The sequence below is a fragment of the Hemicordylus capensis genome, chromosome 1, assembly GCF_027244095.1.
Source record: "Hemicordylus capensis ecotype Gifberg chromosome 1, rHemCap1.1.pri, whole genome shotgun sequence".
NCBI classification, from domain to species: domain Eukaryota; kingdom Metazoa; phylum Chordata; class Lepidosauria; order Squamata; family Cordylidae; genus Hemicordylus; species Hemicordylus capensis.
The window spans coordinates 258,116,263-258,143,703 of record NC_069657.1 but is presented as its reverse complement, the minus strand read 5'-3'; the positions used below and the strand labels follow the sequence as shown (position 1 = coordinate 258,143,703).

The 27,441-nt window shown below is 44.9% G+C and overlaps 1 protein-coding gene across 12 annotated transcripts in view; it reads right to left on the bottom strand.

Moving 5' to 3' along the window:
- Window positions 1-27,441, bottom strand: part of SEL1L2 (SEL1L2 adaptor subunit of ERAD E3 ligase) — a 106,571-nt gene that overhangs the window by 30,549 nt on the left and 48,581 nt on the right. For 11 of the 12 annotated variants that reach the window (XM_053284576.1, XM_053284582.1, XM_053284577.1 and 8 more), the window contains 3 exons: window positions 23,128-23,282; window positions 7,416-7,472; window positions 3,740-3,808 (listed from right to left, as the gene is read on the bottom strand). In XM_053284576.1, coding sequence (XP_053140551.1) covers window positions 3,740-3,808; window positions 7,416-7,472; window positions 23,128-23,282 — 281 coding nt within the window. The remainder of the gene's footprint in view (window positions 1-3,739; window positions 3,809-7,415; window positions 7,473-23,127; window positions 23,283-27,441) is intronic. The other variant, XM_053284573.1, reaches the window with a different exon arrangement.

Genomic DNA, 27,441 nt, shown 5'->3' with positions numbered 1-27,441 from the left:
TAATGGAGTATCTTGAAAATGATCTCCTTTTAAAATGTTTTCAAGGCAAACATCCAAAATTGCAAATCTTGCAACTATAACTGGCTGTAGAATGTGCACCCAGAGGGTTGATACACATTGATAATGAAAGAGGGTATATGACCACAAAGAGAAAGGCTAGTATGAAAAAGATTACATCATTTTCTAGCAGCTGTGGTGATGGAAATGGCTGCTGGCTCACTGCATTCATGGTTCCAGTTTCTCCATGCACTCATGTATTCACGTTCATGATTGCATGGGGGAAATTAGCAATATGAGCTGCCCATAGCAACTCCTCTTAGACTAGGAAAGGTGGTGACTTTATTTTTCTTTAGTCCAAGCGGAAAATGAGAAGTTGGAGAGGGGGGAAATATCAAGGTCTCACAACTGTTCATGCCCCCACAAGAGGCCTTTACGCTTGGAGAACTGTCATGCTATTTCAGAATGTCACTTCAAAGTCAATCATGATACAGTATACATTATTTTTAGATACAGTCAATAGCTCTGTGAGAGCGCACAGTATGGTCTCAGTGAAATTCCATGGTCACAGGGTAGGCGAGTACTGCTATTCCACGTGCTCTTACTGAAGAATGTTTCTGACTACTGTCTCCCAGCACTGGCTCATTGCCTTTTGCTGCCTGCAATAAGCTGGCAGCCACTCGCCCCCGCCCCCCCACTGGTCCCGGTCGCCAGACCAGAGCTGGTGCTGACACCACCCTGCCTTCATCTCTGGCTCCATCCCTGCCTCATGAGCCCCAGCACTGCCCTTCTTCCCCCTTGCTTGCTGGCATCAACTTCCTTCCAGGTTATGCCGCTGCTTGGTTGGTGAGGTAGCATGGATAGAGCTTGTATGTAGTGGTGGCAGATGCACCCACTGGTATCTCTTTGTGGCCAGCATAGACAGATAGAGGTATATTCCCTCCTCCAGCAATCAACTTATGTGGCCAGGTTTGGGGAGTGGGGAGAGAGCACAGCTGGTGCATAAGCAGTGATTTGGAGAAGCCAGCAGGTGAAGCCGTCACAGGCTCCATCCATGCTGCTTCACCAGCCAAGGAGCAGCATGCCACCAAAGAACATTGAGGCTGACAAATGGTGAGATAAGCAGCATCAGGGTGGGGCGAGTAATAGGGTGGAGCAGTGTTCTTCACTATAAGGCTGGCAGGCCAGAGGCAGCCCCCATCTCTGCACAATCCCCCAGCACCTGCAGGCAGGAGTCTCTCTCAGCCCTATCTTGGCGATCCTGGGAGGCAACTTGGAACCTTCTTCATGCAAGCATGCAGGTGCTCTTCCCAGAACGGCCCCATCCCCTAAGGAAAATATCTTACAGTTTTCACATGTAGTCTCCCATTCATATGCAAACTAGGGTGGACCCTGCTTAGCAAAGGGGACAATTCATGCTTGCTCCCACAAGCCCAGCTCTCCTCCCTTATCTGCACTTTGTAGTACAGCACTTTGCACAATTTGGGGGGCAGAGTCCTTTAAGGGAAATGGATCCCTCTTGTGCCCTGCACCATTGTGGAAGCCATGTACAGAGTGCTGGGAAGTTCTTTCTCCACAGAGTTCTTAAGAGAGGGCACCATCTTTCTTAAAGGGCCTTTCCAACACTGAGAAAAGCACAGTACAGTGTGGAAGTTAGTTCAGTGGGAAATAAAATAATAATAATAATAATAATAATAATAATAATAATAATAATAATAATAAATTCAATTTCTATACCGCCCTTCCAAAAATGGTTCAGGGCGGTTTACACAGAGAAATAACAAACAAATAAATGGCTCTCATACTGGAGGTTTTTTGCCAAAATGGCCCCAATTAAAAATAGTGAGGATCACTAGGGTGCGGTGGGGGGGGGAGCCAAGACATGGGGCAGTGGCAGCAGAGGTGAGATGGGATGGCGGCAGCAGGTGTGATGATGATTGGCATGAGGTAGAGTGCCTGCACTCTCTGCCCCAGACCACCACCTCACCTGGCCTCTAGGGGTAACCACCCCTCTCTCTCCTCTTTGAACCTCATAACAAGCAGTGTCATCCATATATATGTTCAAGAGCAGCTTAAATATTCAACAGCTTGACTCTCCTAATATGTAGTCAGGGCTGTCCTTAGAGAGCCATGGAAGGGTGCGGGGCCCAGGGTAAATTGTATTATTATTTATTTATTTATTTGAAACATTTAACATACCGCCCACTCTGAAGACTCTGGGCGGTGCACAAAAAACATGCAAACAAGGCAACATTAAAAATTACATTCTAAATTAAAAACTAAGTTAACTAACAAAAAACAAGTAGGTAAACTACAGGGCAAAATCCTGACAAAAAAGAAAAATATTCAATAGAGATTTGAAGATCAGTAAGGAAGGGGCTAAACAAATCTGGAGGGAAAGAGAGTTCCAAAGCAGTGGGGCAGCAACTGGTTCAGGCCTTAGCATAGCACAGAGACAGCACTGGTCGCTCTGGTAGATGACCTTCTTCGGGACCTTGACAAGGGTAGTGTCCCTCTCTTGGTCCTTTTAGATCTCTCAGCGGCTTTTGACACTATCAATCATGCTACCCTTCTCAACTGCCTGCGTGGGTTGGGTATCGGGGGCACTGCCTTACAGTGGTTCCGTTCTTACCTTAGCGGGCGTGTCCAGTTGTTATGCATTGAGGACAGGTGCTCTGACCCATGGCCACTCTTTTATGGAGTTCCCCAGGGTTCAGTTCTTGCCCCTGTCCTTTTTAACATCTATATGAAGCCGCTGGGTCAGGTCATTTCCCAGTTTGGAGTGAGATTTCATCAATATGCTGATGATACTCAGCTGTATATTGCTATCCCAGACCATTCTGGGGATGCTGTTTCTGTGCTTACTCAATGCCTGGAAGCTGTTAAGGTCTGGATGAATCAAAACAAGCTCAGACTGAATTCCACTAAGACTGAACTACTTTTATTCAGCCCTCGTACTGGCCAACAGCTGGATATGAACCTTGTTTTAGATGGGGGGGCGCTGCTCCCAAAGGAGCTTGTTCAGGATTTGGGGGTCCTTTTGGATTCGCGCCTCCTGCTTGAACTGCAGGTAGAGGCTGCAGCCAGAAGTACTTTGCCCAGCTTCATCTGGTTCGCCAATTATGCCCTTACCTTGACCGGCAGGCATTAATGACAGTGACCCATGCCCTTGTTATCTCCCACTTAGATTACTGTAACACTCTCTATCTAAGGTTACCTTTGAGGATGATCGGGAAGCTACAACAGGTCTAGAATGCAACGGCTCGCCTACTTATGGGTGCCAGAAAATATGACAGGGTAACACCTCTCCCGCAGTCATTACACTGGTTGGCTATTCGCTTCCGAGTTCAATTTAAGGTCCTGGTTCTGACCTTCAAAGCCATGTGGGGCTTGGCGCCTGTCTACCTACAGACCCGTCTCTCCCATCTAGTTACATCCCATCCTGTCAGATCATCTCAGAGGGCCCTCTTGTTGGTCCCTGATTTCCAAGAGATTCGGGGCTCTTGGACCCGCGAAAGCTTTTCGGTTGCTGTCCCACTTCTTTGGAACTCTCTTCCCCTCAACCAGTGCAGGGCCCCCTTCCAGTTAATTCTAATGGGGGTTAAAAGAGCGGGGCCCAGGGTGGTTGCCCTGCTTGCCATGTCCTAAGGACAGCCCTGGATGTATTACTATGTAGGGATGTAGGGATATGGAATAGGCTTCTTTGGCTATCAAATGAATCTCAAAAAGAAAACATAGGTACCTTTCCCAGGAATGCCATACCATTCGCATTCCCTGCATTTGCTGCCTTTAGGAAATAGTAGAAGGCTTTCTAAAGAAAGTAGCAGGAAAAAGTCATGATTTACATGTTCCAAATATGGTTTGTAAAGCTACAGGTGATTTTTGCTTAAGGCACATATTCTAATGCCTTGATATCCACTCTTGGTTCGATGGATCCTAACCCGTGGCACTCCATGGCCAGGACTTCTTTCCATGAATAGAACAAACAACCAGCCATATAATGCGACAGCATGAAAAGTTAGGTTCCAGTCCATTGTACATTAGTGCACAACAATGCAAGCTGATATTTATTTCCTACTGCTTGCAAAGTACCTTTTTACAGCATGTCTGAGGGACATTTCTCATGTTATTATTTAAGCACATGGGTGCACCCATATATGCATACATGGAAAAATAATGTGATACTGACAACTACTATATACACATCTTATCTTTAACAGAAGATCAATCAGTCTTCTCCTGGGTATAAATAAAGGTATTCTGGCATTCCCACTGTTTTTTCTTGCATCTTCAGATCTAATATAGAGTACACTGCTGTATAATTCTGACCAGTGTCATCGGTAAAGAGTTCTGATCTTATAGTGTTATTCTGACCAGTGTGTCACAGTAAAACAATGGCCAGGATACAAACTGCTCACCTCGGTCTGCATGCTCAAAGATCCTTTGGACTTCGGTTCCCCATACCTCATGACAAAGGCTTTTGAAACTGAGGGCCAAACTACATGTTTGACTAACTGTGTTTTTAAGAGGCTTGCTTACAATTGGAAGACCTCTTGTTTCATGAAAAGCAACTGTCAGGGACTCAATTTTGATAGGGACTACTTTGCTAAACATTACCCCCTTCCAGCTGTAGTTTGCCCTGAAGCAGCTATTTTCAATCAATCAATCAATCGATCGATCCTTTATTACGGTCAGAGACCAGCATAAAAATTAATACAGATTAAAATTTACATGTTATATGATTATGTTATGATGATATGATGGTACATATCAAGGCAAGGCTAAAATTAAGGATGACTACAATTTTAAAAAGGGAAGTTAAAATACATATTAGTACATATTATCAAAAGGCTAAACTAAGAATGATTGCAGTTTAAAAGGTAAAATAGATAGAATGCACATATTAATGCTAAAAAAGCTAAAAAGCTAACATTACTAAAGCTAAAAGAGATGAAATATAATAATACAGTTTCTATTATAAAAATGCACAGAAATGATGAAAAGGGGAATATAAAATTATAAAAGTCCAGATTTAAAATTATAAAAAGCAATAGAAGGGCAATAAAGTGCAGTAAAATACAATAAAATGCAGTACAATGCAAAAAAACCAATGGGTGTGGAGGCATGGGCAAGTGCGAAGTCAATCCAGAGTGATCAAGAATAGGATTAAGGGGCTCACAGACTATCATCCTTCGACGGATGCCAATCGCAGCTGCACAGAACTCGGCAACGCTATGTGTAATGGCAGGGTTAGAGTCAGAGAGCAACAGAAAACTGTAGAATTGTCTCGAACGTCCCAGGAACTTGCTTAGCAATGGGGAAATGAGGGTGGCACGAATGTCTCTATAAAACAGGCAGTATAGAAGGCCATGCTCAATAGTTTTGATCTGTTCTGAGCCATAGGGACATAATTGCTTTGCAAATGGGATCTTTCTGTAACAGCCGTCTAGCACTGCTGAGGGGAGACCATGGCAGCGAGCCAAAATGAACGCCCTTCTGTGGTTTGGGACCTCCAGTTGAGTGAGATATGCTGCAGGGGAGGCAGTATATCTAAGCTCCTCACTGATAAAATTTTTTGAGACACTACTGAGATCCATTTGGTGCTCAATGTCTGTAATGCGCTGCTTAATTTTGCCTGATCGTAGCCCATGTTGAGCAGGGACAGTCGAGAGAGGCCCAGGGTAGCTAATTTCGCCTCAATTGCCTGAGCCCAACTAGATTGATAATCATCACGAAGGGTTAGAGGGGCAAGACCAATTGGCAAAAGGATAGTCTGAGCCAATAGGAGAGAGTGGCCACCCACACCCTAGCTTCAATCTTGATCTGGCCTGTCTCCAGGCATAGGGTGGCATTGGAGACACATCTTGGTACACGTAGCGCTGCCCTCAAGAACTTGGATTGTACACATTCCAGGGTAACAATATTGGGGAAAGGACCCAGTTGAGCGCCATAGAGTAGTTAAGCTAATGACTTGGCTTGGAACAGTTCGAGAGCTGTGGGAAAGTAGTGGCCTCCTCTTGTACGCATAAATTGAAGGATGGTGGAGGAACTTCTCTGAACATTTAAGGCCACATGTTCTCCATGGGCTTTTCTAGAGCCACCAGAATGAAAGACTACACCCAGATACTTAAAATGAGCCACTTGTTCAATCTTATCTCCCTTGATCTTCCAGGAGTGGATCTTGGGTCTCCTAGCAAAGGCTATGATTTCAGTTTTGTGATAACTGATTTCCAGGCAGTCTTCCTTAGAGTGCAGCATCAGGGCCCTCAATGCTCTTCTGAGGTCAATGGGAGTCCTTGAGAGGATGGCTGCATAATCCGCATATAGTAGGATGGCTATATGCATCTTGAGAGTTTTGAAGGGTGAAAATCAATATTGCTGAGCTGGGCCACCATTGAGTTGATATAGAAATTGAATAGGAGCGGGGCCAGAATGCATCCTTGCTTGACCCCCTTCTGTGTTAGAACAGCACTTGTAAGGTGACCTTGTGGACTACAACTTCACCTTGTGTGAAGTGTCTAGGTGCAGAGTTTGAATGAGATATAGCAGGCAATGGTGGAGGCCTCCAGCTTCTCCCATAATTTGACATGTAAGATGGCGTCAAATGCTGCCTTGAGATCATTAAAGGCATCATAAGCAGCTATTTTCAGCAAGCAGCCACTTCCAGGTCCAATGGTAGCTTGGGCAGGGGGAACAATTTTTGAAGTGAAAGTTAGCCACCTCCTTCTCTTCCCCATGCACAATGATCCCATTTAGGATTAGGACCCCTTACTGCCTTTTGTGAAAGAAAATATGCTTTCAGTTTTAGGCATGCCTCCTAAAAATGCATTTAGGCGCATATTTAGTTTGGCCCTTAGAAGAGTTCAAAAACAGTGCAAGTATGTCCAGTTTAAAACAGAATGCACATTCTAATCAATGTAGGTTTTTAATTTCCTTTAAAGATTTAGGAAAGGGAAGAACCTATATATGTGTCATTTGCTAAAAATGCACAAGCCTTAGGTTGTGATCCACGTGGGCACTTAAGTGTGCACCTCCTTTTCCCCTCAGAGAATGCTTTTCACAAACTCCTCTACAGAACTCCAGTCAAAATGCCTATCTTCAAAAAGTTGTCTGTATATTTGAATATTTTAAAGGGGAAAGTTAGGAGAAAATAGTATTTCTCTTTTTAAAAAGCTCTACAATCAACCTCCTCTAAATGCTTTTTGAACTCAGGGGAATTTAAAGCAATTTGGGTGAAGGAGAGCACTTTGGAGGCAGATTCTTAAAAAATGATGCATGCATGCTTCCTGGATTGTGGCATTAGGCTGTGATCTTAAACACACCTATTTAGAAGCAATTTCTAAATATTGAACTGTTTCCAAGTAGAAGTATTTTAATACCATGGTGTTCATCTTTGAGATCTATTTGAGCACACTTACAATATGATCTTTTTCTAGTCCTTTTCTTCCTGCAAGATGCAGCTGTCCAAGGTACACCTAGAAGTAATAATTCTAAAATTAATTTTTGTGTCCTTTTTGAGTTGGAATTTGATAAATTCTGCATAAATACCTCATGGTAAGAGAATAAGACATTTAAGGCACAAAATCTATGGCAATATTGTATCTCAAAAACAATGTAATACAATCAGGTACAAGCTTGGTAACAGAACTGTTAAAGAAATCTGTCTAATCCCTGTACATTACACACCAATATGAATAATATGGATCAATATTCATGCAAACAAACATCATTTGAGCAACATAGCTGTTTTGGAGGTGCACTTAGTACTTCCTCATCAAATTATTATTCTTCAGGACTAAGCTCAGAGAACTGTAGGAGAAGTCTACTGTGGTGTTATATTTCACCCCTCTCTGCACCTTCGGTTTTGCAACTTATTTTTTAAAAATGTTAATTCTTTGTGAATATAAAGGGATGAAGTAATGTTTAATTTATTCAGGATGCAATCCTATGGTCCATCTACACCAGTCTGAGTGGCACAGTATTTGTCATATGCCTTTTCCATTGATGCATCTCAGAGATATACTTCCACTATTACTGCTATGGCAATGCAGCATTGTGGATACACTGGTGTTCTGTCACACCAGCATATCCACTGTGCTGGTGCAACTCCACTGGCAGAAGGGACCAAACAGTGGTGACAGGAATGTGTCAGGGATGTGACCTGCAGAAAGCAGACTTAGACTAAATCCTATACTACTTACCCAGACCCCAGGGGTGCAGCTAGGGGAGAGGGGGCCCGTGTTCACCTCTCTCCTCAGTGGCCCCTCAGAGTGAGGGAGATAATGAGGAAAATAGGAAGGGTGGACCTGGGAGGGGCCCTCAGGAGCTGGGGGGGCAGGTTCTTTGAACCCACCCACTCGATTCTAGCTACATCCTGCCAGACCCTGCTCCTGGTTCGTACACTGGCATAACATAATGTTGACTTCAGAGGCAGTGTAATGGTGCTCAATGGAGAGCCAAAATACACTGCATCCAACTCTTCCACTTGACCACAATGCAGTACAGAATTCAAACTCTGCAACCAGTCACAGCACACCCACCCCACCTTATAAACCCTTCACAGAAAGCCTATATCTCAGATGACAGATCAAGCAGCATGGGACTCTCTCTTACCAGCCTCATGTCATGCACACTTAGAGCTCACAAGAAGGAACTTGGGTGATGGCAACTATGAGAAAGAGCATAAAGAGTGAAAAAAATCTCCATCCCTACTCCAAAAACACATCTGCCAGCCATTCAACAAGAAGAAAAAGAATCCAGGTAATTAGTCTCCATACTCTGTGAGTAAGAAATACTAATGTACACTCCAATTTTTCACTAATGTTTAAGCATGGGAAAAAAGATTGGAGGAAAAACAACTCTTATCTTTAGAAAAGTGGAAAGGAGGAAGAAGGTAGGTCAGACTGTATGTCTACTATTTTTGCTTTATTGCTCTGTCCCGGCATTAGAGACAGAGACAGACTTCTTGTAAAAACAGGTTGCTTACATGTAATAGATGAATTAATAAATTATTTATTTACGACCCAAGGTCAGCATAACATGACATAAACAAAACGTGTCATAACATGGGAAAATACAATTAGAAGAAGGAAATATGTAAATATGTAAATAAATATCCACAGATAAAAAATCAATAAAAATGATAAAATTAATCAAGAGAAACCCGCTGCCATAACAATACTGCAATAGAACAAAATTTGGCCACCTTAAAGGTGACATCTAAAGTTCTATCTGCAAGAAGATAAGAAACATAAAAATCTCCTGAACAACCTGGGAAGGGTGTCAGAAGAGGAGTTAATAAGGAGCATCTTAAATCTCTATATAATGGACAGCACAACAAAACATGTTGGATGGATTCGACTTTCCCCCATACCACATGAGCATAATCTATCCTCCCTAGGGATCCCTAGGAACCTCCCCGAGAGCACTGCTGAAGATAGCATGTCATGTCTTGCTCTAAAAAAAGGTCCTCTGATAACACGTCATGCTTAAAACATTCAAATAGGCAGCAGGGCCCCAACTAGAACTGCTCAAACCCAACCTCCTTTTAGTACAATCAGGGATTCGGGAGAGTTCTTGCTGAATTTCAAAGTCCAAGACTCTTTGTAATAGATGATCAGGTAGTGATCCAATGACATTCATAAATAATGGGTTCTGTGCCCACGCAGACCACTTTGGGTAAAACTTGTCAGCTCCTCGAGACACCCCCAACCACCGGCTGCGTGTGCTCAGCATCTGTTAATATCAGTGGTTTGATGTCCTTTCAGTTTCTGTTGGTTGACAATTCTCTCTTTTGTTTTTGTTTTGCTTTTTCATTTGTAGCTTGTGGTCTGCAGTGGGGATGGTTGGGTGGGTTTTATGAACGTCGTTGGATCACTACCAGATCATCTGTTACAGGTAAGCAGCCTGTTTATCTGGATAGTGATCCAACAACACTCATAAATAATGGGTGACTAATGAGTCTCCTCAGTGGAGGTGGGAGCAGCAAGCTGTTGTAGCACCCTTTTTAGTACTGTCCTTCCAAATTTGGCTGCCTCTGCAGAGCAAAGTTCCAAAGTGTAATGTTTTATGAAGGTCTGGTATGAAGACCAAGATGCAGCCATGCGTATGTCTTTGTATCTTATCCCAGACAAATGTGCCACTGAAGTGGCATACACATAGAGTGGACTTTGACTGAATTTGGCAGAGTCACTTTCTGTTGCTTATAGGCCATTGAAATTGTCTCTACCAGCCAATGTGAAATTTGCTGGCATGAGAGAGAGAGAGAGAGAGAGAGAGGTTTATTCGGTCATTGACCAGCAAACATTTACAATAAAACAGTAAGCATTTTACAAATAATATAACAAAATCTGGCCACGCCAGAGATAACGTCATTCTCCACATTAGTTAAAAGATATGGTAGAAAGTAGCCTTTCTGGCCTCCTTTAAAACATACAAATAATTGCTTTGTTTTTCCATTTTCCTTGGTTCTTTTTAAGCGGAACAACAGTGCCCCATGTACATCCAAAGAATGCATTGAGTGCTCTAAAGGAATGGATGTGTTTCTGAAATAAGTCAGGAGAATCACATCCTGATTTAGATGGAAGTCAGTGACGATCTTAGTTTGGAATTTAGGATCCAAACGCATTACCACCTTCTCTGCGCGGAATTTGGTGTACAATTCATCTATGCGTAGTGCTAGGAGTTCACTCACACACTTTGCACTTGTTATTGCCACTAGGAATATTGTTTTTAATGTTACTAATCTTACAGAAGTGGTTGCCATTGGTTCGAAAGGCTTTTCTGTAAATGTGGAGAGCACCAGCGACAGACTCCATTTGTCCATAGGTTTTCATACTGGAGGGTACATATTATTTATTCCCTTCATGAATTTTTTACATTTTGGGTGAAAGAACACAGTTTTCCCATCCCAACCACTATGGTATGCAGAAATTGCTGCCAAATGCACTTTAATTGATACATTCACCAACTATTTTGTTTTTGAGGTAAAGCAATACTTCTCTTAATGTTGCTTTTTTAGGATTATAGTGTCTTGTTTTTGCATATTTGCAAAATCTCCTCCATTTGGCACCGTAGTTTTTTCTGGTGTAATCTTTTCTGTTATCAAGTAGGATGGTCCTTAATAGCCACCTATCCCACATTCTGTGAGATTCAGTGTCTTTAGATTTGGATGCAACAGTTGTCCCTTTTCCTGACTTATTTGGTCGGGTTGTTGTGGGTGTTTCCTGTGGTTTCGGCCAGATAGTTTGAGTAGCTGCAGAAACCACAGTTGCCTTGGTCACATGGAAGCTTTTCACACAGGGCTTTTATTTTGAATCCACTCCTGATTGGAGTGTGCCAGTCCACATATTAGTTGGATTTACCTGGCGGTCTCTGAGGACTATCAGGGACCAGGACAGACAGGACTTTGTTTTCCCCCAAATGGAGGCTGCAAATTCTGGCTCAGCTTGAAGTACAAAGTTGTAGCCACCATTGGGCGACTGTGTTCAAAGAACCTGGGTTGCTGCCCCTCAGGGGCCACACCTTGCGGCCCCGATCCCCACATGTCTGACGTCAGATGCGGTGGGGGTTGGTTTAGCTCCCAAGAGGGGCTGCGGGACCCCGTTCAGGAGTTAAATGGCCAGCGCTGCACTCGCAGCATGGCCAGGTGCGGCCCTGTTCGAGAGTTACCCGTTCGGGCTGTGCAGCCCTGTTCAGGAATTAGATGTCCAGTGCTGCATTCTCAGCATGGCCAGGAGAGATTCTCTCTGCCTTTAAAGCAGCGAGAGCCACTCCTGGCCGTGCTGTAAACACAGCGCCAGCCTGGATCTAACTCTTGAACAGGGCTGCGCGGTCCTGTCCGGGAGCTAGACCACACACCCCACATATGATGTCAGACTTGGGGACGTGGCTACATCTGACATCAGACGTGGGGGGGGGGGGGGGGTGAGCAGGGCTGCCACCACAGACGGACACAGGCTGCCGCTGACCTTGCTCTGCTACTGCCAAAGTATGTCTGGTTTTTAAAAATCCTCTAGTTTCAGAGGCTTTGGGGGGGGGGGGGAAACCCAGGGTTTCTGTTTTGCCCTGCGGTTTTCTCTGTTATGTTTGGGGTGGTCATGCCAGTAAATCAGCGTTTTTCAAAACTCAGTGAAGGGGAATTTGACAGCTGTTTTGGGTATGGTCTGCTCTAAGTCATTTGCATTTGTAAGCGCTGGGGGGGGGTGTTGTTGTTGCAGATTGGCTGATATTCTGTTGATGGAGGGGGAGGGAGAAATTGCTGGGGAAGGGGGAGGGAGAAATTCCTGAGTTAAACACAAGCACAGACTGCAAAATGTGTGTCTTGCTATGTTTTACACAAGCTTTAAATATGTAGAATGAATGTAACCCTTTGTTGTCTAAGCTGAATCTATTGAGAGAGAGAGAGAGAGAGAGAGAGAGAGAGTATGTGTGTAGGTGGGGGTAAACATTATGTGATGAAGGCAGTCACTCATAAAGGCAAGGGTTAAGCGTTCTGTTGTTTGATCCAGCTGTTTGGCAAGTTGTTGTTGTGCTGGTCTTACACTCTTAGCTGTCAAACTATTTTTAAAAATCTCTCTCGCCTCTTCCTCTGTGATGTGATTTCTGACTGGTTGGAGGGAAAACCCAGACCAGGTACGTGTGAACGCTCAGGAAAAAGATCTGCCATGGAGTACGGGGAGGAACCAACAGCTATGTGAACTGTCAATTTAATTCCTCAAAGTAAACATCTTGTGAATCTGCTGTGAAGCAGGTTCGCTCTTCAGATACCCCGAGGCATAAAGCCTTGTGTGAATAACCTCCAGGGGGTTATTATGATGCCCCTGGTCTCGTCTTGTAGCACCTTCACAACTACTCTGTTCAGAAATGGAAATGGAAGGAACAATTAAAATATACTCTGAGTCCATTGGTACTGGAAAGCATCACCCTTTGAGTGGTACCCAGTCCTGTCCTTGAGCAATATTGTCTGCATTTCTTGTACTCTTGTGCAGGGCCGGACTGGGGGCACAGAGAGGGTGCCGCAATGTATATGGGCAGGGTGCCAGGTTTTGAGCAGAATAGGTAATTAAGGGTGGGAGTTGGGGCGCAGGGGCACCGCACGGGTAGGGCACACCGGGAATATGCCCTGTTGGCCTATGGGCCAGTCCGAGCCTGCTCTTGTGTAGCAAAGAGATCCATCAGAGTGTGAATAGTTCTTTCAGGAGACACGGGTTCATTTCCCATTCATGTTGTTGTAGTAGTATCCACAATTTGATTAACATATCTGCCAATATGTTGTCTTCTCTCCTGATGTGGATGGCCACCATATGTATCTTCTGAGCAATGCACCAATTTCTCCCCTCCTTATCCACAGGTGTTGTGTGGCGTTTTCCACCTTTGGAAGTTGATGCACAATCTATCACCAATGAATTTGGGACCGGATGTTTCATAAGATATTCATTTTCTTCTTCTTGTATCCAATACAGTGTGTCTAATCTTTTTTATGTCAGTGTGGAAATCTGGATAACCTCCCAAGCTGATTTTGCTGCCTTTGTAATTACTGGTAACATGAATAAGTACTAGGTGACCCTGCACAGAGCATCTGTCCAGTTGTGCACTCGCGCTCCCTCTCCCCCCCGCAGCTCGCGCGCTCCCTCTCCCCCCCGCAGCTCGCGCGCTCCCTCCCCCCCGCAGCTCTTTTCATTGGGTGGGCCAGGCCATCCCGCCGCTGCCTCCCATCTCCTCCTCCTGGCTGGTAGGGCTTTGCCCGCCATCTGCCCACTTCATTGCTGCCGCCATTATTTCTCCCCACCACTTCCTGGCTGGCGGGGCTTCTCCTGCCATCCACCCACCTCTTCTGGCCGGAGGGGCTTCGCCTGCCAGCCCTCCACCTCTGCATCCTGGCCACCGCCATTATTTCTCTCCGCTTCAATGCTGGAACTCTTGCATGCTCTAGAGCATCTGCATGTTAGTACTTGATTGCTCCCCTCACCTCAGAGATTCCCCCCCCTCACCTGAGCTGCATTCCTGCTCCTCCTCCATCCCGTTGCTTCCATCCTCCTCACCCTCCTTGGTCGTAGCTGCAGCGTTGCTGCCACCTATTGGCCAAGCTACAGCCCCCTATCCCCAGAGACTCCCCACCCTCACCTGAACCCCACTCCTGTAGGAGCAGCAGCAGTGGTTGACCAAACCGTTCCTTGCTGCTGCCACCACCATGGCCGCTCGTTCCCCTCAGGCTGCTGACAGGCCCAGGCCCGTCCCTTGCCTACCTGCCTCCCCCTGACAATGACTTCGGTAGCCCCAAACAGCAGCAGTGGTTGACTGGGCCCTTCCTTGCTGCTAGTGCTGCCATGGCCGCTTATTCCCCTCAGGCTGCTGACAGGCTCAGGCCCATCCCTTGCCCTTCCTTCTGTCTCTCTTTCCCCTCCCTTCTTTTTCTCTTTCTCTCTCCTCCACTCGCTCTTCCCCACTCTTTCTTCCCCCTGCCATCATTTTCTCTCTCTCTCTCTCTCCCTCCCTCCCTGAGTTAACAGATTTTGTTCATCTTGTTTCCTCATCTAATTCACACAACGGCATCCTCCTTCTCCTGAAGGGGCTCTTTCCTCCCTCACGACCCATCTTTTTGCAGACCCCTGCCTGCTATCCTTTTATATATATAGATTCCTCTCCTCTACAATCAAGAACATCTTCCAACCAGTAACAGTTGCATTCCAACTGACCTTAACCATCATAGGCTCCTCCTCCTTATCTGCATAGCGAATCCCCACTGCCCAATCACCACAGTGCCACAGGCTCCTCCTACCTATCTGTATATGGAATCCCCACTACCCAATCAGGTGCTTCTGCTTACAAACTCTGTCAGCCAATCGCCTCCTTTCTACCACGTCCCCACGCATGGCCCGGCTTGGAGAATTAATAATATAGATATAGATACTGGTTGTATTCCTGAAGTCTTTATCATAAAATTGTAAACTGGATCATCCAGATCCATTGTATTCTGTTTCAAATCCAGGCCCAACACTTCAGCCATCTCTGCTATCTGTTGAAAGTAGGATTTCATTGGCAATATAGATGGTGTGGTTGGTACATTCTGGTTTGGATCAGAGTTGTGTTCATTGGACTCTTCACCTTTGGAATCAGTGGCATAATCTTCCTCTTCATTCAATAATTCTGCCTGCACTAAGGAATGGTTGCCTGTGTCTGATCGTGTCATGGCTTCTTTCCCCCTGCTTATTTGGGCAAGCATAGTCATTACTTTCTGTTGAAGAAGTGACTCTTTTTGCATAAGGCCACTCAGACCTTGTATTTTTTCTGAAGAGGAAGTCTTTCTCTCAGTATTGATTTATTTGTTTTCTTTGCTACTGCCATTTGCTAGGTATAGGAATAGTCTGTGTTCCTATGGCGTGTCCCATTGTATGCTCAATTGATAATTGTGTCTGTGTTTGAGTGGATGTTGCCATTTGGAAGCATGGTGGTGGAATAATTGGTGATGGATGAACATTTTTTGTATTGCAGCATATTGAATCTCTGAACGTGGCTCTAGTAGAGTGTTTGTTTGCACCGATGAAGCCTGATTTTTGTTTCCAATTGGCATAACCTGAGTTGCTATCTGCATTACTTATGGCATTGCTGTTTTTTTAGTCTTCCATATTTTAAATTGTGTGTACTCCTCTGGTGAAATGGTAATGGAAGCATCTCCCCATCCTCTCTCAGGTAATAGCCCAAGTATTGGGGTGGTTCCATATATGTTACTCATCAATACTGAAGGAGTCCTCAGTACTGGAGGTATCTGTTCAAGTTTCTCTCCTTCTTCGATATCCAGCCCATGGCTTAAGAAGCCCTTGAAAATGGCTGATGAAGGTGTACTTTCACTGAATCCTAAAAGTACCATGACGTCCCTTGCCGTTGATGGATCTAATGCTGTCTCAGCATCTATCTCGGCATCATGATCGATGTTGAAGGTAACTGATGATCATCCACCAGGCTTCGATGTTGTGGATGTTGCTGCCGATAGCTGTTGTCTCTGTGTCAACGGAGACTGTTGTGGTGGTGCCAGTGACCACCATTGCTTCGAAGCCGACACATCTCTTGTATGGCAATGTTCCCTAGATGCCTAAGGGCTTTTAAATGTCAATGCATTCTCTCTCACATGCTGTAACCCTCTTGGAGAGGGTGTTGTTTCAGCTGTCTTCATTTTTATATGGTGCTTCGAAGGATTTTCCGATTTATCTCTTTTTGATGGCGGTGCAGTAGCATTCGCTCTTTCTTTTTGCCTTGTCCCATTTGGAATAGGTTTCTGGGGCTGCTGGCTTCTTAAAAGGCACTCCTGACTTCGAAGTTGTAGCGATCGCCCCTGACACCGAGGATTTAGACTGCATATTAGTGGCAGTCCTTGGTGCTGATTTCAACATAGCGCCTGATGTGGAGGGTAACTGTGGCATTGCTTTCTCCGGACTCAGTGTGTTCTCCAGCAACACCACTTTCAGGTGGGCAGCCCGGTTCTTTAAAGTCTGCTTAGAAAAGGTACTGCAGATAGAGCAGGCTGGCTGCTGCACTATGCCCTTCTCCCAAGCACAACAGACACAGTTTGTGTCCGTCTATTGAGAGGAGTTTGCTCTTGCAGTTGACGTACCTCTTAAAGGTGGTTTTCTCTCTAGGTTCCTTCACACTCATGTGAAGCACGTAAGGGGTTTTACAAGTAAGAGTAGTTGTTTTTCATTCCGAGTTATGCTGGTAATTTCCACCAGGTACTATATTTTAACATAAGGCGAAGAATAGTCCGTTTAACACCCTGTTGTCCAAATACCATATAATGAATAAATACTTACTACAATCTATAGAGTAGTCTTTCCATTCCATGTCTAAGCCATTGATTATCTATTTTTCCCACTAAAGTTTTTTTTTCTGAGGAGTTAAGTAATCCGAAGAAGTGATTTCATTGGAGGTCAGAAAGAAACTGAAAGGAGGACACCAAACTGTTGATATTAATGGATGCTGAGCACACGCAGCCGGTGGTTGGGGGTGTCTTGAGGAGCTAACAAGTTTTACCCAACACGGTCTGCAGGCGCAGAATGCATTATTTATGAATGTTGTTGGATCACTATCCAGATCATTTGGTTTCTGATAGTGGCACTTTACTCAATTTGGGGTTACTCTTTGTTTGCTTTACTTTAATTTGCTATGATATGTTTGTGCAGGTTGGGGCTGTAGCTGGGCTACTAATCTGGGCTACTAAGCCTCAAATCCCTGATGAGAAAGTGAACCAAAGTTACTGTTTAGGATGTACTGGTGATTTTTGGAATGTGTGATAAGGAGGGGCTTGGGGGAACAATGAGCAATGGAATAACTGTACTCTGAAGAGCCTACATGCATAGTTACGACCATAATGTATCTTGTCTACAAGAACCATGATTGGTCCATCTGGGGGGGAGGATGCTCAGTTTACAAGAGCCTATGTATGACTAGATATTAACATAGAGATATGAATGAGTATATAATATGTCACCACTATTTTGTCGGGAGCTTCACCCATCACCTGCATGTGTTAGGTGAAGGCCCGGCTGTGATTCTCATTATGTAAAGTGCTTTGAATCTGACGGAAAGGTTGTTGGCCTCTACCTAGAAAGAACTGAGAGTGTAGTATTTCCGCTACAGAGCTTATCTTACAGATAGTATAATTTATGCTGTACTGGTTGAGGCCAGCATGGCCATTTCTTTAATTAGCTGATAGCCTATGCACATTTACCTGGGAGTAAGCCCTACTGTACTCAGTGGGGCTTACTTCTGACAAAACATGCATAGGCAATTAAGACTATATGCCTACTCTATTTCATAAGGCTGTAAATTAGTACAAAGTTAAATAAAATAAAATATAAAAGGGATCTATACTGTACTGAAAACACATAGTTCATAAATATTAGAGAATGTTAGAAGAATTAGAAGTTCACCTTTCAGGATTCAGCCTATAAACCTCAATGTGTTCTTTCTCTTTCCATATTAGCTCTCCTTCACTAAGCTTGGTTTCTCCCTCCACAGTTAAGCTCTGCTCCCAAGGCCTGAGGTGCATCTAGGTAATTTTGGAGCCTGGACCTAAAGGCCTTTTGGAGGCTACACCGCTGCCCCCACCGCTATGTGGTGAAACAGACCCAGCCAGACCAGTCCAGCCCTCAGTGCTCCCCACCCCCGCAACAGGAGATTGGGTGGGCAGGTAGGTGGAGCAAGGCCCAGCCACACCCATACCTCAGCACTCCCTCACCCACAGGCGATCAGGCAGGTGGGCTGGCTGCACAGGCTGCAAGCCTGCAAGATTGGCAAGCAGGTGGGCTGCTGAGGGGTGCCCAGCAGCAGTGCAGCCACCACCTGCAGGACATTTGGGAGGCCCCCAGGTGATGGAAGACTGCACTTCAGACCGTAATTCTAGTCCAAAGAGCACTACTGCTAAAGGCACAAGCGTGGCTCTGCAGTCAGCTGCTAACTCCTAAAGAATGGGCTGCACGTCTCCCTCACCTTTATCGCTCAGCCTTGATTACAACAGCAGTTTGGATTTTTTGTCTAATTATCCCTGGGAGGGCTCAGTCTTCCTGACCAATCCTCTGAATACCCAGACTATATATTCCTGACTCCTGTTTACCCAGTTTCAAGCTGAACCAGAGGTATCTACAAGTGTACAAGCATAGGACAACCATTGCTTAGCAGACCGCTGGCTCTTTTGGTTACTGTCCAGGCAGGGTGAGTTGCCCCCACCCCTTTCCTTGGAAAGGCCCTGTTCCTTAAAAGGGCCTTATCCACTTCCTCAAGTGCTGGCTCCAGCAGTGCTGGGGAAGCTCTGCTGTAACTGGCAGGCTGCAACTGGCAGGTCTCATGAACTCCTTTAAGCTGAAGGATGAAGGCAGAGCTGTGTCCTCAGGTTGAGATGGGGGTGATGTCTCAGGTTCCCCAGGTTCTCTGAGTGTCAGGGCTCCCAATAGCAAGGGGTCACCTGGGGTATGGATCCTGGATTGTTCCAAGTCTGTCTCACCCCCTGAATTTTCCACTCCATCCCTTAGTCTGGTGGGGGTGGGTGGGTCCTGGAGCAGGGGTCATGACTCCCTGCCACTCTCCTTTTGGGTTGATTCTCAGTTGAACAAGTCACTGTCAACATCTCCTCCAGCTCTCCACATCTGTGAATGGGCTTTTTCCAGAGGCCTGTGTGTCATCATAGGGGCATCTGGAGGAAACCTACTTGCAGATGGAGAGGATGAGAGAAGTCAGTAGCAACAGTACGACTGTTCTGGCCACTGAGCAGGTGGGACTGAGAGGTTAACTGGGGACACTCTGATAGACATGGGTCCCTGGCCAATGGCAGAATTGGCCAACTCCTGATACCAGCCCTGAGCTGTGGGCTGTGGCTTCTCTTGTTGCTTTGTCCTAGTTCCTCCCTGGCAAAAGTGTTATTTGGCTTGGATCATCAAACCAAAGACTAGAATCTTTCCGTGGGGGAGAGATCAGCACCAGAGCTACCTTCCTTGCTTTTGGTGTTATTTGGTAAAAAAGCTGGTTCTTTGTAGTGTGCGTGTGCTGGGAGAGTCACTGTTGGGACTGCTTTATGTTAAGGGCAGTGGGTCCCCCCGCCAACTTTTGGGTCAGGTGAGTAGAGCATACCAACGAAGTTACACCAACATAATCAGATTTCAGGTTTGACAGAACCATTGGATTGCTTTGCTTCTATACATACAACATGCTAAAAAAAGTATTGTATTTTATTTTAAATGTTTATATCTGGCCGTTCAGACAAAGATTTGTGATGACTAACAGTATTGTAAAACAATAAACACAATTAAGATAATACAAAAATAAAACAGAATAAAAACAACAAATTCTTACAATCCTTTGATATTATTTGTCTTCAAGAAATTTGGTGGAGGGAAGGCACAGATCTGTATCTCAGGAATCTATTTCATTTAATTCCTCTGCAGTTAAACCCTTTTGGAAGGGAAGGGCCAGTGGAGGTTTGGCCATATTATTTTCAGTAAAACTTTATTTGGAGGCTAGGGTGATTAGCATCTCTAAAAATAATTTTATTCTAGCATTGTTGATTGAGAGTAAACAGAACAGTAGTTTTGGTCCCTTAGTATTTTTAAACTTGTACATTGCTCCAAAATTCATCACAGTATTCAGAGAACCTTTGAAAGGATCTAACTGATGCTTTGGAATATTGCATCAAACGTTTCCCGGAAGCAAGCACTGTAGTCTGTGGTGACTTCAATGTAGGGGTGTTCATGGAACCAAAAGGCACAGTTTGGTTTGAGTTCGAATCAATTTGAACCGAACCACATTGCTCCGAACCGGTTCAGTCGAACTGACCACCTGGTCAATTTGACCAAACTGGTTTGGCAGTTCAAGCAGCCAATATACTTGCAAAGGGGAATTGGATGAGGATTCCCCTTTACAAGTACAGGGGGTGGGGGACCCTTCCCAAGGTAACAGGTGGCCGGGTGGGGGTGGCAAGAGAGGTAATAAGCTCTTTACCAGGCTGGCATGGTTGCTGGCGCCACCGCTCACCACTGCTTGCCCTCCCTGGTGTGGCCCCAACTGCACTCCTCCCTCCTTTATCAAGCTGCCAGCTCAGCATCGGCTTGATTCTGGCCTCTGCACATGTACAAACACCACACAAATGGCCTCTGCACATGTGTGGAGGCCAGAACCAAGCTGCTGCCAAGCCAGCAGCTTGGTAAAGGAGGGAGGAGCGCATATTAGGCTGTGCCATGGAGAGTGGGCAGCGGTGCCAGCAGCCGCACTGGCCAGGTAAGGAGCTTATTACCTCTCTCACCACTTCAGTCACTGACTACTAACAATAGTACCCTCTGTAATATCCACTGGAGAAGTCCGCAAATAAGGGCTTGATAGGGAGAAGGGCAATGTTAAGGGTAGATGGTCACTATCTGGTCTATCTAGGATTTTATAGCACACTGTTTGAGATAATAAATTCCTGGGGAGGGAAAATAATCTATGACACATCCAGATTTGCTGTTAAAAAATGTAAAATATACACCTGCAATGTCCAAATCACTACCATGCAGACAGACTAACTGGAAGCCCAACATGGACTGTAACAATTTTTGGCTTGTGCGGTAAATACCTTATCCTGTGATGTCCTAGTAAGCAGAAAAATATCATTATCCTCCATATATAAAGAATTTTAATCAGAGCCAATATGAGCATTGAAGTAAAGGAGATCACAGATGGTTCATTGCCGAAACAGTTTGCCTCGAACCAGACTGATTAGGAATTTCGATTGCAGACTGAACAGTGTGCGGTTCGGTCCATGATCGAACCAAACCAAGCCCAGATCAGGCAAACCGGTTTGGCAACGGTAAGGGGTGGCTGGCGGGGGTGGTGACAGAGGTAATAAACTCCTTACCTGGCCAGTGCAACTGCTGGCACTGCCGCTCGCCCTCCCTGGCATGGCCTCAAACGCACCCCTCCCTCCATTACCAAGCTGCTGGTTGGCGGCAGCTTGGTTCTGGCCTCCGCACATCCATGGATGCCAAGCAAATGGCCTCCGTGAATGCGTGGAGGCCAGAATCAAGCTGCTGCCATGATCAAACCTAAGTTCTAATAGGTTAGAGATTACTCCTGTTGATATGGGAATTATACTGTATGCTGATACTAAAATAAGAGTTAGAGTTGGTCATAAGGGGGCACTTTCAGATGAAATACAGACAACTTGAGGAGTTAAACAAGGCTGTTTGCTAGCTCCTTTCTTATTTAATTTCTATACAAACAATCTTGTCACCGAATTGACCTATTTGGATTTTTTCCCTCTGTCTGTGCAGGGTAGAAAGATTGCTGTTTTAATATAGATGAGATTGTGTTATTATCTCTGACGAAGGTTGAGGTGAAGAGAATGTTAAATGAATTTGATAAATACTGTCAAAACAAATTTCTTACAGTTAACTATTCTAAAACAAAGATGATGGTTGTTGGCTGATGTTCATCTATATACAGGAGGACCTTGATATTTGCAGGGGTTCCGTACCATGGTGCAACTGCGGATGAGGAAACCGCATATATTGAGGCATTGCAGCAATGGGGAATTGGGGGTTAGGTTCCCAGTTGGGGGGAAACATCGTCAAAACATCTGTTTTCTTGGGGAGGAAACACAGAGGGAAGCTGCCTACCATACTTAGCTGCTTCCCCTGAGTTGTGCTGTGCCCCAGAATGCCCTCAAATTGGGCAAAAATAACTGGGTGTTTTTTTTTTAATGGAGCCATTTTTGAGGCTTAAAAACACAAAATAGCAGCCAGAAATGACTTCAGTGGTAATTTCCGGCCACCACTGACCTGCGGATATACGAGGTCAACGTGATTTCTTTCTCTTTTTTCTGCATATGCCGAGGGCGGGTATCTATTACCTGACCGCGGATACGTGAATCCGCAGATACCAAGGACCTCCTGTATTACATATAAAACTGCTTTGTTTGCAAAAGTGGCTAAGTCTATTTGCATCACATTTCTGGAAAATATTGCTGTAAACGTCACACTAGCACACTTTGACATTTTACCTTCTGCTGTGTTTGAAGGCAGGATTCAAAAAGTCCCTTACACAGAGCGGTTTTGTCCTTGCAAGTCAGGTGCTATTGAGACACTATCACATATGCCACTACACTGTAGTGTCTACAGAAATACTCACTATGAATTAATAGTGCCCCTCCTGGCAAGTTACCCTGGCCGCCCAAATGAATTCTATGTTAGCTATCTTTTATCTGATAGCAATGGCAAATTACTTATGCAGTTGCTTAGTTTTGTCTCATTGCCATTAGAAATTGAAGCAAGAGTGTATCTGTATAGCTGAACTCTATAAGGTTTATGAACAGCTGGATTATCTATTGTTACTGTTAGAGCTGTATGTATATATTTCTCTAGGCAGTGACCAAAAATAAATTGAACTGAACTGTAAAGGATATTTTTAAAATTGAGAATAGTTTAGCTTATTCAATTTTATTCTTTGTTTTGGAATGTGTACTTCTCAAACTTTTGTAAAGGCTTATAGTCATATACAATAATCTGGAGTTGCTAAATCTGATTTAATTGTAACATTTTGTTACCCTGCTCTCCTATCTCACATACACACTGCAGACTTTGTTATAAGCAAATGGAAGGCAGTGTATCCTACCTGTATCTGTGTGTCTCCTCTTTCAGCCAAATACCTATAGTACTGGTGTACATCCCAATCCAAAAAATCTGCATGAAAACTTAGATTTTCTGGTCTTTCCATCAGGCTCACTTTTTCTACTGGCATTTCTTCATTTTCTTCTAGTTTTTTAGCAACTGTTAACAAAAAACAATACTTCATCAACAGAACAACTGTTGTCAAGAATCTGTGTAAATTTAGGTTCTCTTTCTGTGAAGTAGATAGAATAGATAGGATTGCAACAGAAAGACAGGCATCCTACTCCTAGACATTTGCCACTGTCATCATATCTTTAGTACAGAGCTAGCAAAATATCATGGGGCTGGATCCAAATAAGTGTGAGTGTAAGGAAAACAGCAGGTAGCACTATTCTGCAAATGTCTGTGACACAATTTGCCAAAGTGTTAACACAATGCTATACAAGGTAGATAGAATCACTGGACTAACCGTGAAGGGTTATTTCCCCCAAGGTATAGGGAGCTCATCCTCTATGATGGGTTATCAACCTCTGCATGCTCATTTGATACAGGAACCAATCAGATTTAAGAACAGGCTAGTATCAGTATACAGCTAGGAGTTGATCAGTCCCCAATTACGGTCCTGTCTTGCTCTGAGAGACAGCGTTTGGAAAGATCTCCGCTCGTTTGATTGTTACTCAGGCTAATTTGTTCCTTTTCTCTCCCTTCTCTCTTTGCCCCAGTGTGCCAGGGTGGGAAGGGAGTCACTTTTATTTGTTTTTCTCCAAATTCTTAACATTTTTTTCTGTCTCAGCATTTGGCTAATTTTTCCTCAGTTGATTTTGTCTTAGTTTCTTCCCGCGCTTTCCACTGCCTTACAACATGGAGGTGTTGCATATGGCAAACATGTTAGTAGGCTCCCTTTCTGAGAATCCACAATCCGAGGCTAGAGGCAGGGAGTCATTGAGAAAAGCTTCTTCGGGTTCTAAACATCTGCATTTTGCCTCTCGCCCATGAAGTTCTAAGCTTTTCATTTCCCTTGAGGCTTCTCCTGGCTGTGTTTTAAAGCAACACAAAAAGGCGGCAAAGAAAATGAAACATCTAAAGGACTCAGATCGCCCTCAGAAGTGCTGGAAAAGCAAAGCGGTCTCCTCAGAGGTGTGCCTGAGTGAGCATCTGCTAGTTCAAGATGTATGTAAACAGCATAAACTCCTCCACCTGCCACCTGATCTCGCCACAAATTTGTCCTCTGTGGCTGTCACTGCTCACGAAGATGCAGTCAGTGCTGCCATTATGATCGCTATTGCTTTGACTAAAGGGGGCACCACCATTTCAGCCATTACTGCTGCTGCTCATATGGGCGCCATTGCAGGGACCACTCCAGCACTCCCATTTTCTGGACAGGGGTGGTGGTGGTGGAACTGGCCGAGTCTTTCCCCCGCATCCCTTATCAGCACAGGCAACACAATGCCTTGGGGCCCGGGCTTCTTGATCAGGGTTATAGCTTGCTAGTCCCTGATGAACTGCTTCCTGCCATGCCTGCTCAACCTGGTTTGACTCCTGCTATGCCCATGCAGCCTATTTCACCTCAAGGACCACCACTAGGCACAGGATTACCCATGCCAATTGCCCCTCACAATGTGAGTAATCCCCCTCAGGGACCTGCTGCTCTGTTCCCACCTGATGTCTCCCAGTGGCTCACAGGGTTCATTGTCAAGCAATGCAAGACTATCATGGCCCTGGCGCCAACAGCTCCTATCCCTCCTTTGCCTGTACCTAATCTTCCAGTCAGATACCAAAGGAGCCCAGGCCGCCCATCCTTTTTCTCCTCCCCTGATATCAGCCTTGCAAGGGAGGCTATTCCCCGGGGGGGGGGGGGAGATTCATTCCACAGGCTAGGCATCATATGCATAAAAGGAAATATGCATCCTCATATGCATCCTCATCCTCAGAGGAGGCTCCTTCTCCAAAGAGACCCATCCCAAGACCAAAGGCACCTATTTTGCCACCTCCAAGTGCTCTGTTGGCTCCTACCCAGCCATCGCCAGCTCCTCTGGCCCCAGAGCGTTTTGCCTTCCGATCCAGCTCCCAGATCAGTTTCCTCTGATACAGAGTCCTCTGAATCACAACAATCCGACAAGGGGAACTTTCTGATGAACAGGCACCTCCTCCAGTGCCTAATTCATCACATCATTTTGCTATTTTGGATTTCTAGCTAAGGCTAAAAGAGCCATAAATGACATCACCATAGCAGATAATGCTCAGGGAATGCTGGATTAGATACAAATGTTTTTCCCATTACAGCTGCCTTGGCCACTACTGTTCCTTTTTTGCCTCTCTTTAAAAATGACATGTTGGCTGAATGGGGTACATCCATCTAAGCTAGGCTGGCCCTTTCTTTAAAAAAAAAAAGTTGTATAACTTATCTGCAGATGTTAAGTCTCTACTAGCAGTTCTCCCAGTGAATGCTCTCATGGCTCAAATGGTCTCTGGGGTGTTGATGAACAAGGAGGGAGACAAACAGCTCAAAGCTCCAGGGGATAAAAAGGCAGATTCTCTTCTCAGAAGGGCCCATGAATAGGGTTGTGCATTGGGCTCCCCCCCCCCCGGTTGTTGTTGTTTTTTTGGCCCAAATCTGAATCACCCCCATTTTGTTCTTTGTTAGAAATCAGCCAATCTGAAACACCCCAATTTTGTTCTTTGTTCAAAATTGCAAAATCTGAATCTGAAATGTTTTGGATTTTAAAAAATGGCCCCAGGGCAAAAGTAGTGGGTGGGGGTGGTAGTGCCCAATGGGTGGAAGCTACCACCCAAATTTCAGAGGAATTGGGCAAAGGGCTGATTTTTAGTGAATTTTTGAAATTTAAGATTTTCCCCATAGGGAATAATGGAGGTTTCAGCAAAAGTATAGCTTCACATTGGGGGGAAAGGGGTTGTGCAGAGTAGGGTGTGTGGTAGTGCCCAGTGGGGCAAGGAAGCTTTCAGAATTATCCCAAAGGAATTGGACAGAGAGCTGATTTTTAAAGATTTAATGAAGTTTACTGGTCTTTAAAGTTCTTCCCCATAGGGAATGATGGAGGTTTCAGCAGCCCCATAACTGCACTTGGGGGGCATTGGGGTGGCCAAGAGCGAGTAGTGGTGTGGAGCACATAGGGTGCCAACAACCCTCATGGGTTGCTAACCCATGGGGTACTGGGTTCTGTTGTTTCTGAGATGTTTTGAGTGTATATTCTCTGGTAGCATATAAGAGTGGATTCATGGTTTGTCATTGAAAATCTCATATGCTCCCAGAGAATCTACACTCAGAACACCTCAGAAACAACAGAACCCAGCACCGCATGGGTTTGCAACCCATAGGGGTGGTTGGCATCCTATGTGCACTACACCACCACTTGCTCCCGGCCACCCCAGTGCCCCCCAGGTGGAGTTATGGGTCTGCTGAAACCTCCATTCTTCCCCGGGGGGGGGGACCTTAAAGACGTGTAAACTTCAACAATTCCTAAGAAATCAGCCCTTTGCCCTATTCCTTTGGAATCTGGGTTGTGGTAGGCACCCCTTGGGGCACTGCCATCCAACCCACTGTTTTGCCCCTCAGGCCCCCTTTCTGCCCCAAATCTGCCCCAAAGACATTTAAACTTCAGAAATTCTTTAAAAATCAGCCCTTTTCCCAATTCCTTTGGAATCTGGGTGGTAGCAGGCACCCATTGGGACACTAATACCTGACCCACTCTTCTGCCCCCAAATCCACCCCAAATAACATCAACATCACACATCATCAAAAACAGCAGAGCTCTGCAAAGAACCAGGCAGATTTCTAAAGGTCATGCACATCCACATCCCCCGCCCCCGAAATGCAATTGATCTACACACAACAATGTGAAACAACAACAATGAAATTCACACTGCCTCACACAGTATGCACACTGCCCCACTGGCCAATGAGGGTAGATCTTAGATTTCCTTAAAGGGAATAAGGCGGCAATTGTCAGCAGATCAGCCGATGCTGTCGCTGGCCAATCTGCAGGCTGGAAGGACCAGAAATTCAAACAGATGTCAAAACTCAAAATGGAGACTGAAGGAGAAAGACTTTTTGCGATTGCAAAATGTATGTATGTATGTATTTGTTTATTTCGGCCAAGGCCAGCATAAATACAAAAAGAAAAAGAAACAACAGCAGCAGTAAATACATAAAATAAATAAAACATTAATACCTTCAAATACTGTATACATGGCTAATTTCGTTCAAATAAAACCGGTTAATCTGAAGTGCACAACCCAGCATCTCGTGCCTCAATCACTCTAAACCGAATCTTGCTTGCTATGAAGAGAAATTTTGCTA